The 22,246-nt window shown below is 39.2% G+C and overlaps 1 protein-coding gene across 1 annotated transcript in view; it reads left to right on the plus strand.

Moving 5' to 3' along the window:
- Window positions 1-22,246, plus strand: part of ARHGAP28 (Rho GTPase activating protein 28) — an 88,147-nt gene that overhangs the window by 48,508 nt on the left and 17,393 nt on the right. Inside the window, exons 2-8 of the mRNA XM_077809058.1 lie at window positions 4,119-4,321; window positions 8,697-8,914; window positions 14,331-14,418; window positions 15,846-16,003; window positions 19,770-19,935; window positions 20,049-20,140; window positions 21,867-21,944. Of these exons, the coding sequence (XP_077665184.1) occupies window positions 4,119-4,321; window positions 8,697-8,914; window positions 14,331-14,418; window positions 15,846-16,003; window positions 19,770-19,935; window positions 20,049-20,140; window positions 21,867-21,944 (1,003 nt within the window). The remainder of the gene's footprint in view (window positions 1-4,118; window positions 4,322-8,696; window positions 8,915-14,330; window positions 14,419-15,845; window positions 16,004-19,769; window positions 19,936-20,048; window positions 20,141-21,866; window positions 21,945-22,246) is intronic.

Genomic DNA, 22,246 nt, shown 5'->3' on the forward strand with positions numbered 1-22,246 from the left:
GAACAATAATTAGGTGTCACCAAAACTAGCCCTTTGTGTATGGTTTGATTAATCTTTTCCAGGGGTATGTGAAAAGAGCTGCTTATTGGATTGGCTGAGCAGTATCAAAATCAATGTGTGTGATTAAGTTCTAAATTGTTTATTGGTTTCCTACAGAGAGAAAATAAAATGTATAGAAGGTCTGATTCACCATTACATTACTTCATTGTTAGAAGGTAACTCTGTCAGTTCCCCCGTATTCTATGGAAATATCCTGTTTCCTTGCAAAAGTGTTTTCAGTGGGAAACTTAACATGATACCGTTGTATTTTTCATTACTGGCAATTAACTCTTTCTTCTGTAATCAATGATGAGTGAGAGCGCGGCCTTGCAGCCAGTTCTTTTACCTTCTTCAGTGCCTTTTGCAAGTTTTGTAAATCCCAACCCTGAAAACTATTTCATCCATTTTAGTCACGACACCGTAGTGTGTGTTTGATGTTTGCAGCCTCGTTTCTCTCTCCCAGCATTTTCTGCGTTGTCTTTACTTCTGTCCAGAAGATCAGGGCATGAGCTTCTCCTCTTAATTTTTGGCCAGACTGTTATCTGATCAACTCATGCCTGCCTGTAAAAAAAAAAAAAAAAAAAAAAAAAGTGGGAAAGGAAGAGAGGGTAACTACGGTAGGCTAAGCTTAAACTTTACTATTGCTACTCCTGTGTCATTACTTCTTTTCAATTGTTTCTTAAAGAGCAACAGGATCAGATCAGTAGTTTAGTTGCCTAATAGCCAGCAAGAAAAATAAAAAACCTACCCCATGGATTGGCTGAAGGGTAGAACTGACTGCTTCCATTGTTCTCTGGTGACTTAGCCTCAGCTGAGCTGTTACTCTAGGAACACTCACATCCAGTGTGCTGAGTCAGTGTCTTTCAAGAGTGAGTTAAAAGTGATGGAGAATATAGACCTGCTTTGCTTCTCCTGGGATATTTTTTCTGAAACTGTTTTGAAAAACATTTGCTAGAAGGAAATGCAGACAAGCACTGCTGTCACTTACAGGCAAAAACACTTCCTCCAGGACCAAAGGTCCACGTATACGGGTCAGTAAGGCAGCTGAAAGTCTACTTGAATACACATGCTCTTAATAGCAAGCATCAGAATAATGTGCAAACCTGCAAACTTCTGTTGTATACCAATAAGATGCATGTGTCACTGCCTAATCTTTCTTGTGATGTGAATCTTACACAGCATGATTTAATCTGAAATGAGATAACAAACCTCAAATATGCAACTCCTGGGAGACTGTTCTTCTGATTTTCAAAATTTGTTCTGTACTTTTCATGTTGTTCTGAATATCTGTTAATTACTCCGTAACCTTGGATGCATTTGGTAAATGTTGGTTGTCACATTAGATGTTGCCGTGCTACTCATCTGTTTTGCATTTAGTTTTTTTGTATGGTAATGTTACAAAATACCATATTAGCTGCTGTTGAAACCACCAACTCTGTACAGATTCTTCCTAATATGGTGATGTAAGGCCTCAGTTTGAGTTAGCTGAGTGTTGAAGGAGTCAGAGCCCAGAGATCAGACTGGTGTGGTGCTCCAGAAGTGCAAGGGTCATGGTCAGTATTCCACATACTGGGAAGGCAGGAAATGTTTGAATTCCCTGACAATGACTAAAAGACAATCCAATCCAGTCAGTTATGTTATCTGGGAACATGTTCTGCTGCCTCTTCAACATAGATTTGATTGCAAGAATGAAAGGAATATTCATTTAAATGGTAGTTAAAGGAATTCTGACCTGATGTGTGCTTGATTTTTTGACAAAGGTTTATAACAAAGATACTGTTTTTTGAAATGGTGTCATGCAGAAGCTCTTTTTAAACAAGAATCTTCACTTGCATTTTAATTACAGAGAAGGGAAAGATGTCTTGTAATAAGGATGCTAGACTGGGATTCTTAACATCTGGTTTCAGTTCCTGGCTCTGCTACAGACTTCATGTGTGACCCTAGGCAAGTCACTTAATCTCTCCTGACCTCAGTTGCCCATCTGTAAAATTGAGACAATAATGATTTCTCCTAATCTTTGTCTATCTTGTCTATTTAGATCAGCTGTTCTCAAATTTTTCTATGCTGGGATCTCTCCCCTCATTCAGCTGGGAACCCTCTCCTATTTAACACTATGGGTTGGGTAAAGTGGTCACAGCTTCCTAACACCCCCCTGAGCATTGTAGCACCTGACTAAAACAACTGCTGTCTCATAAGCTCTTTGGAGCACAACTCTGCAGTGCCAAGTACAACGGGGCCCCAGTCTTGGTTTAGTCACTATAGAAGTGCACCTTCCATCTGCTTTATGTTCTGTATTAACTTCCAGAACATCAGATCAGAAACATTAGTAGTTGTATTGATTTGGCTAGCAAACACTGCCTCCCCTTCAGAGTTAAAGAATTGGGGATACTTGGATTGCCTATGGTGTGTTTTATTTTAATAACTAAAACTTTATTAGAGCCCTCTGTGAGCTATTGCCACATGGTTTTTAAAGACTCTGGGATTTATTTACATTTTTGTGTTTCTTGCCAATGCATGGGGCCGGGGGAGGAGAGGGTGAATTTGGAAATAACAGGGATAACAGTTTCCACACAGAGCCGTATGATGATTTCACTGGTGACTCAGTCATCTGAGGTTTTATGACCTGAAGCCAATTGAGATGCTCTGGTCTCACCAATGGACAAACTTCATGGAAATCACTCAAATAGCTTTAACCACTTTGATGTCATGAATGCCCCTTGTATTTTCTTGATTGTGTCTTGCCCTTATTAAAACAATAATGGTCACTGTTTGTTTAAACCACTAGCAGTTCATGAGAAAATATGTGGAAACACTGACTACAACTTTGCTCTTCCAAAAGAGCATTTATCAGAATAATAACTTTTTTCTGCTTTTTGGAAATATTTTCTTCACCCATCTGAAAGCTTAAATTCCTTCCTTATCATCTGGCTAGTGGCAAATGGTCATGTTTGGCAAGCATACTATTTGTAATGTACATCCCATAATCAAAGAGAGGCATGGGACAGCAGCTCTGCTTTGCCTTGTAGAAGCACATATCATGTCCACAGCTGGAATTTGTTGTTCCACTGTTTCCACTGCTGATCCCTAGCCTTGAGCTCAGGTCTGGGCTGCAGCACTAATCGGCTTAGACCACCCAAATGATCAAGGAGTGCTCCGGCATTCTCAGAGAAACAGCCAGCACCCCAGCTCAGAATAACTACACAAGAGGGGAAGAATAAGTTAATTATTTGGCATTAACTCATTTTGTCTGTAAATCCACCATGAAAACAGTGATGGGAGGGGGAACCCTGAAAAGGGAAATACACTTTTATGGAGTGAGATATTTGTGGGTTTGAATAAGGGGTTGTTGGCAAGATCATGACACACTGAAAAGGAAGAGAAAGGGAAATTGCATTTCTATCAATTCAAGTAGGTGAGGACTGGATGGCCCTGTGACAGAACCTTCTTCTCCAGTTCCTGGGCCACTTCTGCCTGCCACTAGGACCCTCTCTCCAAATCCTATTGCACACTTAGTATTTATTGTGTGTATTACAGTCATGCAAAAAGGCCCAACTAAGATCAAACATTCGTTGGACATATAGTAGACATACAGAACATATACACACATAGTATAAGACAGTCTTTGCCTGGAAGAATTTAGGAGCAGACCAGACCAGACTGAGTAAAGCGGGAAGGGGAAATTGAAACACAAAGAAGTAAAATAACTTGCTCAAGGTCACACAGTAGAGCAGTGACAGAGTTGGGAAGAGAAGCCAGGTCTCCTGAGTCCCTGTCCAGTGCCCAATCCAGTGCTAATAATCAGCACTTCACAATTTAAAAAATATATTTTTATTAAATCAAAAAACCAAAATGATGACAAAGGTAACCCTAAGATTGTGACTGAAACTGCGAAATGAGAAAATTCAGAGTGAAGACTACCTTCATTCTGTCCTTCATTTCCACCATTATGTCCACAGCCCACCTCAAAACAGAATGAGTTGATGCATTGACTGTAAGCTTCATCTTTGTCTTTTTTCTGAAGTTCTATCTTCTAACACAAAGATACAGTGTTTCCATTTTTTATCATTATCTTCTTCCAGAAAATCCCTCCCTCAGTGCCGAAGAATTAACAGGATGCTTTCCAATGAGTCCTTACATCCTCCCATGTTCAGCCGTTCCAATTCTCAGGCCTCTGTGGATAGCACCTCAATGGAGGATTTCTGGTGTGAAGTGGAAAGTATCAAAGAAAACAGTGAACAAGGACAAGAAGAACAAACACTATTAGAAGTCAAACCAGCTGATGGTGAGCGTACATATTCCAAACTTGCCCTCCCATATTTTACTTTGAATAAATTCTTTCACTGATATCCAGATCTCCACTCCTCCAAACTCCCAGCATTGATGTAATGAATGTACAGATGGGCTTGAGCCACAAAATGCGGATTGGAACTTTGATTTCCTTTAAAATCAGAGGGATTCACATCTGGAGGGTTGGCTTGGACCCACCCATCCATCATATTAATCAAGAATCACAAATGGTCCAAAATGATACTGTGTCCAAAGTAGCTCCATTTCTGAATTTAACGTCAACACAAAGTAAGTTCTTGATATAGATATAGAGAGAGACTTACTTAATGTTGTGTTTTCAGAAATTTGACACTCTGATTTCTGGAGCAGATTTTTCTGAATTGATCTTACCCATGTTTCAATAAGAAATAAGTGAAATGGTGCAGCTGAGAGGAATTTAAACATAACTTCATCCCAAACATGAAACAAACCAAAACTGAATCCATCTGAGGAATAGAAGAAGTCCAATTAATCTTTTTTTGGTTTTCTTTTAATTTCTTGTGTGTGTCCTCTTCCTTGTTTTAGCTATGACCTGAAGAGGAAGTTGTGCAACACCCAGAAAAAGGGGTTTATTTAAGCATTTTCAGTCTGGATATCATTCAGATGTGTGGGCCTGTTTTTATGACTTCCAAACCAATATCTAAACCAAAGAGCGATTGTTTGGATCTGTATTTTTGGATACTCATGTCATCCAAACATCAAAACTTTTTTGAAATTCACCCATCGCTAATATGAACCATACTGAATGTGTTACCACTTTTCTATGCCATCTCAAAATAAATTACCCCTGGTCTTTTTCCTAATATATTTGAAAATTGACATTTGAGATGGGGTGTTTGATATTTTACATCTGTTATTATTACACAAGTCTGTCACAATCCAGAAGCAAACTGTACTACTTTATCAGAAGCCTAAGCTGCCATAACATCTAGGGTTATATTTTAAAAGCACTGTACCGTGTTCTTTCAATTCTTTTTGAGAATTAGGATGTTACTGGCTTACCGCCACATTCAATGCAATTTAATTGCACTCTTTAGGTACCTGAACCTTTGTGGAGTCTAGGCAATATCCGAGCTGTTTCCAATTATCCTCATTCTCAGAAACATCACAGTACACTGCTGTTAACTGAAACGTTCACAACTATATAGATTATTCTGCATTCTCAGGTTTATCGTTTGTCTGATTACATTCCTGTCTCATAGATTATTTTTTGTCCTCTCTGCTCTGAATTAAAAATGAAATTGCAGGGTAAAATCCAATACATTTCTACTCTACACTTACCTCTCTGTGTCCTGAATATTGTTGCTTTCAGAAATATATTCAGTGAGGAAGTGCTCGTTCTAACTACTGAGCATGAGGAAAATATTTGGTATTGGACCAAAAGTCTTTGGAATACTCAGTTATAATTATAAATCAAATTTCGATAATACCAGTACTGCTTACTAATGACCAAAACACAAGAAACCCAATGTGGAAATCTGTTAAAAAGAATAAAAATATTTTGATACCTCTTTGAGGAAAATGGGAGAGGAAGAGAAACAGATGGTTTGAGGAGGAAGTGAAGGGGAAATAGTGCCCAACGTAGATAATAATATTAGAGACAAAATAATCCTTCTCTCATGATTATATGTTTTCAGAAAGATCAGAGAACTTTCATACTATTGACATTAGTAACCAAGGGCAAGAGAGTTCATCTTGAGAGATACAGGGATGAAGAAGTGGGGCGTACAATGAACACAATACAATTAGTGACATCACAGAGGGCTAAGCAGTAGCCTCACCAACAGGTACATGGAGGCCCCTGGCTGCAGGTTTGTCATCCCATCAGCAATAAGGCATGAGGTATTTAGACATATGGCTGTGTGCCATGGAATTGGAAAGCATGGAATCACCGGAGGCTCCAAAATGTAGCTTCTTTGCATTTTGGAGAACTGGAGCGACTGCTAGAGGTTCATTTCAGAGCTGCACCCTGAGCTGAGCAGAGACACTTGGGCAAAGCTGAATCCTTAAAGAGTGGTATGAGAATTTAGGAAAAGTTGAGGGGGAAATTGTCATGAGTCTTAAGAAGAAACATCTCTTTCCTAATAGTCTCTGAAAGAAAAAGGAAGTTGTACATTGAGGATTCTGGCTCCCTATCATGGTTTTGTCATTCCTACTTCGCTATTGTTTGTACGTGCTACAGCTGGACAAATGATGAGGAAAACTATCCACCAACCTCTTGGTGACATCTAAGCAGAATATCTTTTTGACCATGCTCACACTCCATTTTACTATTTTTTAGGCCTGTCAATTAATCCCAGTTAACTCACACGATTAACTCAAAAGAATTAATCGTGATCAAAAATTAATCACGATTAATCGCAGTTTTAATTGCACTGTTAAACAATAGAATACCAACTGAAATTTATTACACATTTTTGATGTTTTTCTACATTTTCAAATATATTGTATATTGTGTATATTATTTTTTATTATAAATATTTGCACTGTAAAAATGATAAACAAAAGAAATAGTATTTTTCAATTCACCTCATACAAATACTGTAGTGCAATCTCTTTGTCATGAAAGTGCAATTTACAAATATAGATTATTTTTGTTATATAACTGCACTCAAAAACAAAACAATGTAAAACTTCAGAGTCTATAAGTGCACTCAGTCCTATTTCTTGTTCAGCCAATCGCTAAGACGAACAACTTTGTTTACATTTACAGGAGATAATGCTGCCTGCTTATTATTTACAATGTCACCAGAAAGTGAGAATAGGCATTTGCATGGCACTTTTGTAGCCGGCGTTGACCTGCAGGCTCTACAATTTTACATTGTTTTATTTTTAGTGCAGTTTTTTGTACATAATTCTATATTTGTAAGTTCAACTTTCATGGTAAAGAGATTGCACTACAGTACTTGTATTAGGTGAATTGAAAAATACTATTTCTTTTGTTTTTTTACAGTGCAAATACTTGTAATCAAATATAAATATAAAGTGAACACTGTACACGTTGTATTCTCTGTTGTAATTGAAATCAATATATTTTAAAATGTAGAAAACATGCAAAAATATTTAAATAAATGGTATGCTTTTTTATTTAACAGTGGAATTAATCGTGCGATTAATTTCTTTAATTGTGCGATTAATCGCGATTAATTTTTTTAATCCCTTGACAGCCCTACTATTTTTTCATTGGCACTGTGAAAGTCAAGCTTGGTTTACAAACATTTTCTTGGAAAGAACATTTCAGGTCCCGAGCCAAGATGAATTTAATCATGAAACTGGAACAGGAGAGGATGTAGATGGAGCAGCAATGTATGCAGATGAAAATAGAGACTGTCAAAAGGAGGAGTGAGAACAGCATGAGATTCATCAGCTCCAAACTCAGGCAGGAGGGAAAGGCGCAGTTATTAGTCCTATTTGTGGAAGTAAGCTGTTACACCAGATAAAGGGAGTGGATCAATAAATTGGTCGCTCTGCCATACACACACAGCCGGGAGATTACGTTAGATATGTTTCTGGAGGTTTGTGGAAAGGTAAGCAAGTTAAGCAACAAGGTCAATGGCTCTTACATAAACTCCAGCAATTTAATTGTTTCTTTGTGCATCTCACTGCCAAAGTGCAATAAATTGTGTCTATCAATCTGTCTACAGATTGATAGACACAATTGTACAGGTTCTGGTACATCAGGAAGGAAAATTAGAGCAAATGTGGAAACGCAGGTGTGCTATTAAGAAAATAATATGTTAAGACAGAGTTCATTGACTAGCTTTTTTACTCTGAAAGAGAATATTAATCCATTTCCTCTTTGACGTATTTGTTTGTATTGCCTGTTTATGAATCAAGGGTGCGGCCTCACCTGGAATATCCAGTGCAGTACTGGTCACTGCATCTCAAAAGGATATCTTGAAACTGGAGGGGATTACTGCCAGCCTTCCTTTGTCAAATGACATCATCCATACAGGACATATGTGGGACTGAAAGGGGTTTCATTCATCTTCTTTAATGAGGGCTATTGTTTCGTGAAATTTCTAGGCAATTATGGGCAGGCACTATGCTATCTTCTTCACAATGCTGTATTAATGCACCTTGAATTAATGGGCTTGAGTTACCACTCTTCTGCTGTTCTTCTCCTAAATATCATCTGTGCAGAGACAGCCAAACTGAGGATTGTGTTCAAGACTGACAAAATGTTGACAAAACTAAATTTTACTTACTTGTGTGGCCTAAGACAGATTGGAAATGGAGTCTTCCTGAGGGAAAGGCTGGCACACTAAACCAACTGTGCTACCTCCAACCCACCCCATACAAGACATATTAACACTCTCACTCCTTCACAGAGGGGGAACTTGAAGCTGAATGGCTGCAAGATGTGGGCCTATCTACGTTGATTTCGGGGGCTGAAGAAGAGGATGGGCAAGCCCTGCTGTCCACACTGACCCGCACACAAGCTGCTGCAGTACAAAGAAGGTACAACACCTACACACAGACTATGAGGAAGAAGAACAAACACAGTGTCAGGGACGTCCGAGACATCTTTGGAGTTAATGACTCTTCTGTAAGTGGCAAATACTTGGTAATGGAGGGTTTTGAACTTTATTCTTCTTTCTATTTCTATAGCATATTAATGCTTCAACCAGGGATCTCACTGTGCTAGGCATTGTAGAAGTAGTAAATGATGGTTCCTGCCCCAAAGAGCCAAGTCTGGACCTTTTTGATGTTGTATAAGCAGAAGTGCTACCTTCTAAAAGGAACAATAAAACTGGCTAAAATAGCTGGTGCAAAGTTTTGCAACTAACTTATAATGTAATGCTGTGTCTGTTGCCAACCTTCATTCTGCAATCCACTATCAAGACTAACATTTACTCCCTCATATTTTGGATATCAGTGAGTTACTTTTGGCAGTTGTGCAAATTTTTGCTGGCTTCTGAGGACACATGCTGTTTACTCAGCAATCTTAGCAATGAAGTGTAATGAAACAATAGGGAGCAAGTATGCATAAGCAGTTAAACACCTGCAGGCTTCTTTGTGATTGTTTCATTGGGAACCTTATTTCCCTAATAAAGCAAATAGAAGCCCATTCATGATTCATTTGTTCGGGAATGAACTTTTCTTCTGTAGGGTCTCATCCACTTGTCCCTGAGGACAGATATAGAATTACCATTGCTTATCCCCATGCATTGTATCTACATGGATTTAGTTGATCATGTGCCCTAAGTCTACATACTAAAAACTCAAAAGCAGCATGCATGAATTTAAATGCGTAACTTTACTCATTTAAATGTCCTTAATGCGGATCATAGTTAAACTGCCAAGCCCTGTTTTAAAAATGTATAGTGAAGCTTATATTGTTGAAAAATTGTAAGAAACTGTCTTGTTCCATGAAATTATTCAGTTCTTCTCATTTGTTTATTTTTTCCAGAAGGTTCATGCTAATAACCTGCAAAAGTCCATTAAACAGACAAAGTACAGCTGCTTCACCTTCAAATAGGAGTTCAAAAGTAAAACATCTGGAGAATTAGCTTAGTGGTCACAGTCTCCAGTTTAAAATAGCCTCCCTGGAACCACAGGTTCATATCCCAGCAAGATTGGCACAGCACCACATCCTCCAAGTACCATGGTTTCTCTTGGTTAAGACTCCAGAATCCCAGACTACTTTGCCCAGACATTAAAGATCTCATGGCACTTTTTGTAAGATTAGGCATTCTCCTTAGGAGAAATATCTGTTATCTGTCTTAAAGTTCTGGGTTTCTTGTCACTTTTTTCAATGGGGTATTGGAATGTTAATCACCCTATGAAACATCTTAGATACAATATGTATGGGCAGAATGTGCAGTTCCTGCAGCAAAATGAACTTTAATTACTCTAATAAAAAGCAGTCACCAGAAAAAAAAGTTACACTAGTGCTTTTTGTTGCACAGAGTGTTGAATCTGATGATCTTCTGTTGATCTGCTGGTCTTTTTCTTGTGTCTCACTAATGAACTGGAAGTCCCAGAACTATGTTAAAGGCATGGTCTTCCAGTTTTCATTGTACAATTACCGTTTTAAAAACTGAGCCCATCTAATTGTTCTGCATTGTGGAAGTCGAATATAAGATTTAAAAAAGGAACTGTTATGGCAGTCTTAGGATTTCTCATTCTTTCTTCCCACGAAATTGTTCAGTTCTACAGAATTCAACCTATATTGCTACACACTTATTGTAGTCGCAGCCATAGTTCGCACATTCATCTTCATTACTATAGGGGAGAGATCTAAAGGACAGCCAGGCAGCAAACTCCCATTGAAAGTCAATATGAGTTGGGCTCTCAACTGCTGTGACATTGAAAATCTCCCTCAGTGTGACTAGCTGCTATGGGATTTTGAAAGACTTATTTATCACTTCTCCGGTGATTAGGAGACATGTAGGGAATGAATGTTGGCAGTTTAGTGCACGACTGATGTACCTTGGCTGAATCACTGGTATCAGAAAAATCATCTTTTCTGCAAGTGTTTGCGTACTAGTCTGAAAAGCCATGCAGGATTTTTAATCACCTCTGCCACATAATGCCACATAAAGAGTTAGTCTCTCCACGTAACAATTTGTGTAACCCTCTACATTAAAAGAAGAGATGCAGTCTTCATCCAGCCCTCTAGGCATCATAAACACTACAGCTGCCCAGAGGAGCGGGATACAGGATGGATAATTATCGTCTACTTTTAATGATGACGAAAAGGGTGATTAAACCACAAGGTGAGATTTCTTTTTACGAGAGTGACTCACCTTAGCTTTGCCCAGTGGCAAAAGGAGAAGAATACAAATGGTTAGCATTTGGGCTGCATAAATAGCTACAAAGAGCATTCTGCCTTTCTTTTTCTATTTTTAATTTACTTCGTTGTCAGCAAGCAGAGACAACAGGCACCAGGGGGAGGAAAGCATCCTAGGCAAATTGCCAGGTTTAGTGAAGTTTTCCACTCTACATAGAGAAGGAAAAACTGGGTTTTTAGACTCATTTGAAACCTGTTGCCTCAGTCACTTGCATAATGAGTTGGAGATCTTAACACCAGGGTTATCCAGCCAAAAACAGGCATAAAGCCAGATTATGAATGATCCCTGGGTGGGTGCACAAGGAGGGGAATATGGCACAAGGAGTCCTTGTATCCATGCTTAGAGGCTAGCCACAGTTACAGATCCTTCACTCTGCTGAGCACAGGACTACTCCCAAAAGAGCACAAACCACCCCAAAGTTAGTGGCAAGAAAGTGTAACTCTGTTCTGCCCTGTTCACAGACCTGTTCTGCCTCCCGTTGAGCCAGAACTGCTAACCTGGTTAGAAATGGGAAACATGCTACATCCTTCTAGGGCAAGGTGCAATGTGTGTGCCATCCAGGAACTCCCTGAAGCTTCAAGCAGAATAGTGCTCCCTTGAAGCAATCTCACTCTCCCCTGGATAAGGCAACTCTGTCCCACCTCTAAAACAGAGCTGTGCACATCAGGCACAACTGGTCAAATGCTGTGGCACGTCAGTCACTGTGGCCGGATTCTCATGAGTGTTGAACGCCAACAGCTTCCGTTAAGGGGTCTAGGAGCTGCAAGCGCTCAACAGATCTGAAAATCAGGCAATCAGGCCACCTGTCAGTAAAGTCCAAAAGTGGGAAGCAAGTTAAGCTCCAGACTAACGAAGGACCTGACCCTGCACCCTTTGATAAGTAAAACTCCTCTTGATTGTCAGAGGAGTGTTGCTCAGAGTAGTGCATGAAGGACCAGGATCTAATTTAAAAAATAAATCCCTAACTAAACTAGAGGCATTTGCATGAAAAGGCATTTGCCCTTACAATGCTTGGAACTATGAATCTATCAAAAAGCAAAGGCAGCTAGCAGCATGAACAGAGCTTTCACACTAACATCTCTTTAGTGTTTATGTGTCTTGGCTGCAGCGCTGACATTAAAATGTTGCCTTTGTGATGCTCTGATGATTTTGTTTTTACATCTTCTGTACAGTGGAAAGCGTTTAAAGGAAATGAGCACTTCCAGCTCCACCTTTTTCTTGCTAGTGAGATTTCCTCTTCCTGTGCACATAGTGCAAGTAAACACTGGAGGCATTTTTAACATCAGTAATGACTTGATGGACAACTAACTGGGGGCCAGAATCAGGATACCTGCTCTGAACCAAATCCTGCCTTCATGGAACCGCATCCAAGTCAATGGCATTGCACACACGTAACGGGGGGGGGGGGGAGTGGGGGCAGATTTTGGCTCACTAGGTTTAGTACATTTATTGGAAAATGAGCTTTCTAATCTTTTGTTTTTAAGGGACACTATCAATACATACAAATCATGTACTAACAAAAATGGAGGAGATTCTCTGTCCCAATCTGCTCCCTTTTTCTTGCTTAGGTGGTATAACAAGCAGAAACCTCCTGTAAATCCCCTATCATGGTACAGTCCCCTGCTCACACAGAGCCTTTGGAGTTGACTCCTACATGCCCCTGCCTTTACTGGTGAGGAGGCAAGAGGCTGGAATGTGATGCATTTTAGTTATTCCCAGCATTGTTTATAGGGGATTGCACCCAACGGACTCATATTAGAGCATCTTGCAAGCTGCTCTAAACCACACTGAGGTTGAGGCAGAGAGTAATTGATCCATAGCTGGGTCCATAATAATCGCCCTTTCCCAAATTGTATGCCCAGCAGAAACGTGATGCAACAGAGAGAGTGCCCTGTTAGCTTTCCCTGTGTATAACACCTTATGTTATCAAGGCTGGAAGGATTTTACAAATCTAATTCATGTTCACCATTTCTTTTATTTGCCTACTTTTTGCATTTCACACAGCTTGTCATAAAACATTTCTTTTAATGCTGGGCTTTTAAAAATCATAAAATCATGCTACCATATTTCATTTCTTTTACATAGTCCTTCCTTTTTAATGGATTATTGTTCAAAGGAAACCTTGTGACTCAAATCCTGTTTGCTATCAGGTTGGTAGCCTATTAAATGGACTCTCTCAGGAGAGATTTTATTCATCTTACATTTGACTTTGTTATCCAAATAACTCAAAGGATAAGATTGTATAAAACAACTGCATAGAATCATGGGACTGGAAGGGACCTCAAGAGGTCATCTAGTCCAGTCCCCTGCACTCATGGCAGGACTAAGTACTATCTCATGATCTATTCCAAAGCTGCTAATCACAAGGGCAAATTCAGCACATAAAAATGTGTCACACCAAGTGAAAGTTACCCTTTGACTTTCAGCTGCTGGTTTTGTGTGTGTGTGTCTCGCTCTCTCTCTCTCTCTCACACACACACACACACACACACCATTTTTACACAGTGCAAAACAATTTTCTGGGCAAAACCAAACAAAACTAAGCAATAGGAAAGAGATTTTTTTTTAATTGTTTGCTGCTCTCTGATAAAGAACCTGTGTCATTCATGTAACCCCGGTTTCCACACGCTGTAGCCAAGGGGAGGAAAATGTTGCAGTGCATTTTCAGCTGGTTTTGGCCATCCGTTTATTTACTTGTTACATTTCCAATCCTGCAGGGTACTGAGTGCCTTCAGTTTCTGCAGCCCCTCAGTGGGAGTTGAGGGTGTTCTGTTCAGCACTTTTCAGGAGGTGCACAGCACCTTGCAGAATGTGACCACGGTGATTAAAAGCAAGATGAATTACGCATTGATAGGAACCTTTAACTTGCTGCAAGTATCTGAAGCAATTTCATTAGTTAATTTCAGTCATTACATAGGGGAGAACTCATTAGCTGTGTAAAGCTGTGGCAATACTCACTGACCTCAACATGATCCACATCTCCAGCCTGAAGAAGATTACCTGCCCAGGCTGGGTAATGAAAATCTCTCTGGCAAATCAGAATGGATTGTTTAAATTTAGTGGCAAAAACGTAAGCTGGGATTGATACACTGTTGATTGAGTTGTAGAAGTGTCTGTCCACATGCCTTTAATTTCATTGCAGTCTGATCATATTTCCTTGCCCATCAGCCCACGTTTGAGACAGCACCAGCATCACCAGTTCCTTCTAATGGTATCCAGCTTCCGGGACAGAAGCCAGTTTGGAAATCAGTGAGTTGTGAGTATGCCAACCTGTAACCAATATTCATTTGTTCAAATGAGAGCTAGAAAGTACCTTTGGGGGTCATCTGGTTAAGCCACTATTTTAGGTGCTGAGACACACTACATGCTTTTCTTTAAGATTATTACTATTATTAATAAACATTTATATCATGGTAGTGCTCGAAGTCCCCTGTTGTGCTGGATGCTTTACAAACATAGAACAGGGCCTGTAGTCTCTGATCTGTGGCCCAATCTGCACTACAATTCAAAATATGTAAGTCAATTCCTGGGACCTACTGCCATAATAGTGTTTTGTTAAGTGTTTCATAACACAGTTCGCTCTGTCTATCCGATAATTGGAAAGAGCGATAGCACCTGTATGGCAAGAATGATGTTTGAACCTCTGGTACTGCCAACCCCAAGTGTTCAAAAATCATGAGTCGGGTCCCCAATAACCATAACATTGGCTTAAAAATCCTAAAATTGAAATCATGATGATAATACATTTTGGGCTCACTTTATTCATCTTGTGTCTAAGCCTTTAGGGTGCACTTGGGTCACGTTTCTAAGCTGCCTTTGAAACCTTGAGGGCTAAAAACTTACTTTTTATTTGAATAAAAGCTGAGATTCCTACCTAGTTGCACAAATCCAGGAGCTGGGACTTTAAGTATCATGAGACTCATGATAAAATCATGAAAGTTGGCAACACTAGAATTCATTCAGGCTAATACACTTTGCAGTCTATGGGGACAGGGCATTTCTATAGTAGAAATTTCCCTCTTATGCCTCCTAATTCTAGTGGGCAACTAATTTCTGGAACAGAGCAATAGATCATCTTGTCTTTTGGTTCCTGGATTCTATTAAAAATTCCACTGGAGCTGGCATGGCTTTGCAAACCAGATGGTAGCATGCTGAGCCCTGTCTGCACAGGTTGTGCCTGTTCTATGTTTTTTATGCACCAAGAGCAGCAGTAATGGGAAACTGTAAGGAAAAAAAAAAAACCCAGTGTAAACTATGATGACCAGAGAAACAGTGTTAGCAGCACTTTTCTATCCATAACTTTAAAAAGAAAAAAAGATTTTTCACTGAACAAATGCAGAAATAGTTTCCCTAGCCAGGATAGACAAGATCATTATGCACAAATGTGATAATGAGGATGATTCTTCTGCTGACCAACAGAAAATTACAGTTTAATCACCTTCTGCACAAATATTAACAGCAAAAAATCTAAAATAAAAATAGGGCTTTGATTTCAGAAAGTACAAGGGCTTATTTCCTCCATACAAAACAGGAACACGCGTTATTGTTATGCTGAAATTCCCCTGGGAAGCTCTTCCCTTAACACTTCCACAAGCTTTTTGTTTCGTTTTTACCATTTTTAATGTCTCTGCACCAAACACAAACAAACCTTCAGTATTCATATATAGTCTCCCTTGTTTTCAGCTAATAGCTGTCTAGACTGTGGACTAGATAAAGACAGCCCATCAGTAACAGAAGAGCTATCCTATGAGGTTTCTTTCTCAGAATCCATCACCGTGGTCCCAAAAAACAGAGAACGGCAGAACAACCTGAGATTCAAAAAGGATGATTCTGCTTTGCCTGTAAGTTTAAACCCCTCGTATTTACTCAATAGTTCTTCTTTACCCAATTCATTTCCTGCTTCATTTCCCCCACTACAGTGAAGTCTCTTAAGATATATTGGATTTCCTTCAATATATGTGTTTTAATACTTTATATATTTGTAAAGGCTTCCTGCTGTGTTTGTCTGTCGCCGACCACGCAGCATTCCCAGTGAGGCACCAAAGCCGAAGCGTGTGCTTAGTCATGGACACATCTTCTACCCAACGCAATTTAGCGTACATACCCCAATATTTAAAAATTGTATTTCATTGTGTCGCCCACAAACCTTTCGCATAAAAACAAAGATCTGGCACTGAGAGTGGCAATCCATCTTTATTACTTGAACTACTCCCTTTACCTTTCTTGACACGGGTTTTAAATTTCTGTGTCTGAAATCTGTTAGACTCAGACATGAGAGGAAGAGTGAACATTGGTTCTGTTCACTAGTAGCACAGATTATCTCAGATTAGTATTTGATGCAGGTACAGCATAGGAGATACCAAATCAGTAGTCAGGGACAAAAGATTATTGTCCAGCCAGGTATGCATAGTGTAGTCTATCAGTTAGATGGCATTCTCCCTCCGAGCCAGCTGGCAATTTATTGATTCCATCAGCCTCTAAGGGTGGACCATTAAAACAAGTCCATCATCTTGAGAGGAAATGTGTGCCCTGACCCCCAAACTTGAGGGTTTCATGATCAGTCTGTGACAAGGATGTAATCACAACCACCGTCCCACCATCCAATAAAAGCCTAAACACTGGCTCCAGACATTAGCCAGACGTAAGAGTCAAGCCATTAACTCAGTGGGAGAGTCCCACAAACGTCACATTGGCCATAGATCCTAAATTGATCCGGACTAGTTGTCGTCTGCATGGATGCTGAATTCACCAAGAACAATCAGTTTGTGTGTGTCTAGCACCACCAATGGAGAAGACCTAAGGAACCTCAAATTTCCATATTGCAGTAGGGTGATAAGTATCAAGTAGATTACATATGTCATGGAGTACAGTCTGATTGCTCTGTGGTGATAATAATTTGAGCAACTTTGGGGAATCAGGCTGTCTCCCTAGTTATCATGGTCCTGGCATACTGAACTTTCCTCCTTGGTCCTGTTACTAGAAAACCTCTACCCTTCCCCTAACCCTCACAGTGACATTCCGCCCTCAATTTTAGAGATGTTACCTATCCTGCACCCTCCTCCAGCCATAAGTATGGACCTCCTAACTGGCATGGCAGAGCAATCTGGGGCAAGTAGTATACAGAAGGCGGCCTTGTACTGATGGGTACGCAACTGAATAGTTTCAGAGACGTTCACAGACGTGTTTCAAGTGGACAATTTTGCCGCAAAACTGTGGGTTTTGTGGAAAGCATGTAGTATCTGTGCACACACATACATAGAACTAAGCAACTCTGGGAGAAAGATTGCCTCCTTAAATACAATCTCTTCCAATGCTCCCGCAGGGATGATACACCTCCACATCACCCCTACACAGGACTACGTTCAAACTGCACAATCTAGCCCACTGATAAATGGAATGTAATCCTAGATGTTGGAGAAGTAAAACACTATTAGCACATCGAGTCCATCCAAATACAGTACATAGTCCCCCACACAGTCGATGTGTCAGATAGTAAACTGACGCAATGTAGGATCTGGAGCCAAATGCCAGGAATCTAATTTCTAAAAACCACAGAGATTAAGTGCGTTCAAAATTTATTACAACTTTAATACTGTATAGTTCTCTAACTCTGTGGTTTGCTGTGCTCTATGCCATAGATTCCCAGCGCTGCTCTTACAAAGAGAGACAGGCCCAAACCTCATGTTAAGACTACATCACATCAAAACACCTCTAGGAGATAACAACCCACCAAGGAAAATCACAGTAGTGATTTTTTTTAAAATACTTAGTCTTTCCTTTAGCAAATGAGGCTTGCAAAGAGGCCCTCTCATTCCCTATTCCTCCCTTATGTCCATATATATATATATATATATATATATATATATATACATATAATTTTTTCACATTTTCAGAGTGATTTAATATGCTCTGTTTGAGGTTTCTTTTCACCTGATGAAACACTGCAAATGAGATTGCCTTGTGTTTCACACTTTAGGTACATCAGCAGTTTTACTTTGGTTCACTGGTTTGTCATTGCAAAGACTCTTATCGTATGTTTTATGAATGAAATAATAGAACTTTTAGATTTTGGGGGTCATTTTCTATACTTCCCAATCTTCCCTATTTGGCCAGAGGATGATGGTATCTTGCAGTGCTTCCTATTTCCCTCTGTTTAGGATCATTACCTGCTTTAAAGAACACTGGGAATGGAGTGTTGGAGATCCTGGCCTCTGGAACTCACTTCCTCTGTGGTCAGTTGGAGCTTTGTCCTCTGTTGCTTTTAGAGCACAATGCAAGATGTATCATTTTTGTTTGCCTTTTCCTTGACTATTGTTTTTCTGTTTGATGGCTTTTATTGAGAGATGAGTTAAAACCAGGGCATTGACCCTGAATACATTTTAATTAAAAGGGAGGGATGGATTCACATCCCTAGAAGGTTTTAGTTCCAAGTTGGATCCCCAAAAGTAGAGATGGCTTGTAGCACTATTTATTTAGTTAGTGCTTATGACTGGTTTGGATTACATAATGATGCCAAGGTTCCACAGAGCTATGCACAGCACAAGTTTTTATAATACTAACAATGATAATGACATCAAAACATATGAAAAGAGCCCTTTTTCACTTTTTTTTTAATAGCTTGACAGCAGGAAACATCACATATCCTGATGCAGCAATATTCTATTTTCATGTCCCAGAAGTTGCAAAGTAGCATTCAATTCATGCAAATGATCCATGGATTCTACTTTCATAAGTGTTCCTTGGCCTTTTAACATTTATATTTCATAGTACTCACCCTAAAGCAGTCCTGTATAATAAGTCAAAGTCAGTGCCTATGTAACACCAGCAGACCCCAGTCATCATTGGCCAGGGTCAAACTTGGGACCTCTGGAGCTTAATGCATAAGCCACTTCGGCATGAGCTAAAAGACACCTCTCTTTTAGCCAAGGCTGTAACAAGCTTATCAAGCTCTAGCTGGCCTAGGTGCCACTAGAGGGGGATAGAATGCCACAACAAGCAGGCATGAGTTACATCGAGATGGAATTAGGATTTAAGTGTTCTGTCTTTGAGTAATGTGCTCAGATCATCAGACCGTGCTTCCTTCAAAGTGCAAACAACATATAGAGCTCCTTCCTCCATCACTGATATGCAGCCATTTCTGTGATGAAATGTTGCTGCTGTTTAATAGCACCAAGCAATATTAAGGAAGAATTTAAGGGGAGAGAGGTGGATTATTAAATCCTGTTGGAACTAGAGAGGAAAGTTTAGTTAGAATATAGTGTAGCTAATTGTTGAAAATTGGAATATGTCCAGGACATCAGGGTTAACATGCATGCTTTTGTGAAAATTGCCAAGAGATCTATAACTGAGCACAAAGGATCAGGTGCTCAGTTGTACATTTCAAATTAAAGTAGTCATTAGCACAAGGTCCAGACAACATGCAGGAGCATGGGTTCAGCTCTGAGTTAGCTCACCCATCAAATCACCACCATGTGACTTCTTGTAGCACCAGGACATATCTTTTATTTTTTTTAAAAAAAAAATGCCTTTTTCACAAAGAGTAATTTTAAAAACTAAACATTTCTCAAGCATGTAAAATAAAACCCTATTTACATATACTTCTTGTAGAAATTTATTATTCGAAAAAGCCAATTTGGCCTGACAGAGGTTGGAGACCTATCTCTTGAAGACATGAAGAAAATTCGCAATCTCTCTCTGATTGAATTAACAGCCTTCTATGATGCTTTGGGAATAGAACTAAAGAGGAACCGAACAGAAAGAATCAAAGGACGAGGTAAACGTGCAGTGGTAGCTGGCTGACAGGTGTCTTGTGATTTGTAGTACTTAGTAAGAAGATGCTTATTAGGCTCCACTTTCTCTCTTTCTTTTTACATCGTTTTCAAAAAGAAAATGGCCTTTTCGGAGTCCCTCTCACGATCCTGTTGGAAAACGATCAAAAGAAGGTGCCTGGAATAAAAATTCCTCTCATCTTTCAAAAAGTGAGTAGAACAAAATCATGTGTGGCTTGAATTTTCCTCATTAGCATTGACACTCAAACAGACATCAGATAAAAGAAGACAGACTTTAATGGCTTCAGGGTGTTGGCAATTTATTTCTGTCCATATGTTGTGATTTAAACATCTTATGAGACTTAGATCAAAAAGCTGTTCTTGAATATCATGCATGCTGGGAGTTTTTCAATTTGGGGAGTATATTTATAATATATTGCACAGGAAATGTACGGAACCAACTGGATAGGATTCTGCTCCCCTTTTCATTTGACATGCAGATCAATGAAATGTTTTTGAACGGGGAGCATTTATAATTTCACATTATTTCAAATTGCAGACCTGTTGATTTATCTGAGATTATCAGAAGTGAACTAGTGTCATCTGAATGAGGTGCATAGAGCCAAGAAGATGGTCATTCAACTGAAATAGTGTGACGCTACAGTGACATCCAGTGTATGGCTCAGTTAGACACACACCTGCCTGTACACACGCATACACACACACATTTATATGGACATCCAGTTTTAAGATTAAAGTCACATTTAACTGTAAATACCTCCTGAAAGAAAACAAAGAGCTAGTATCAATTAATTTAGATAGTCAATTTGGCACATTTGTTATTAATCTCTGTATTGCCAGCAATCAACTTCACTTCATTCCTCGATAATTTCACTTTGGGAAGTTATAGAGCCATGCAAATTATTGATTTTTTGATATGTTGGCTGACCAAAAAAAAAAAAAAAAATTATTTGGGGCCAAACAAAATGGTTCAATTTGACCCTAAACAAAATGTTTCATTTAAGTTCTGAGGATTTTTACCTTTATTCAAAAATAAAATTGAAGTGAAATTTAAAACAAAAAGTCATTTTGAATCGAAAAATCAAAATGTTTCATTTTGCAAATGACAAAATGTTTTTCTTTTTTTTTCAGCCAAAACAATTTGGCAAATCTGACATAAATTCATGACATGTTTTCATCAACCCAAAGCTGTATTTTTGGTGAAAAAAAGTTTTGTTTAAAACATTTTGTCCTGCTGTAAATCTGATACCGTGTTAAAGAAAGAGTGTTAGTGATAGAGCTGGAGGAGGGCAGTTCGTAATGAAAATCCAGAGCCATGTGAATAAATGCAACAAAATTAGTCTTTTCCCACTTTTGCATTTTGTCAAAACAAAAATACTCTGCACTGAATGTTTGTAAAGAAGAAATGCTGAGACCAGAGAGGTCTATTCACATTGCGAAAGAACTTTCCTAAAATTATTTTCTTGTCTAAGTTCTCAGTTCTGCCTACACATTTATTAATAGGCTTTTCTATGGTGCTCATCACCATAATAGTTGAGCATCTCACAAACATGAAGGAAAGTATCCTCATAGCTCCATTGGGGGTTAGGGAAATCAGTGTGACTTCTTGCTAAGAAAGATACTGTGCAATGTAAGGATGGCCCCATTATTATTAATTTATTATTAGAACTACAGAAGTTCCAAGAGTCCCAAGTTAGGGGGCTCTTGTTGTACTAGGAGTTGTACAAACACATAGGAAAACATGGTTTCTTCTCTGAAAATTCACAGTTTTAGGAACACAGAGCAAGTTCTGATTGATTTGCTAATATGGGTATTTATTATTCTTGATGATAAACTAGATCATCAAATGGTTTTTAGGGGAGGCAGGTTGCTAAAAGGTAAATAGTATTTTTAAAATGCTGCTGTTGCATTTTAGCTGTTGCTCAAGCTTGAGGAAACGGGTTTAGAAACGGAAGGAATTCTTCGAGTTCCTGGATCTGCCTCAAGAGTTAAGGTACCTGTGTTTTCTCATTCACCTTCTTGTAACCAGTAGAATCTGTACAAAGTGGCAAAGTTTGTATAGAGAGATTCTCAGTCCCATTATTACCAGCAAAAACAGTGGCTTGTCATTTGCTTCCTGAAACTGAGGACCATAACTTGGCATGGTCTAATGTTTTATTTAGAGGATACATGGACTCAGAAGTGCAGCTCTCCTCCACTAAACCTGTGAGGAAGGCCCCTCAGTTTAGAATTTATCTGACCTCCTGGTCACTCAGAACTGCTGTGATCTCTCTTCTTTTATTTTAGCTTATTTCA

This window comes from Eretmochelys imbricata, chromosome 2 (genome assembly GCF_965152235.1).
Source record: "Eretmochelys imbricata isolate rEreImb1 chromosome 2, rEreImb1.hap1, whole genome shotgun sequence".
Lineage (NCBI taxonomy): Eukaryota > Metazoa > Chordata > Testudines > Cheloniidae > Eretmochelys > Eretmochelys imbricata.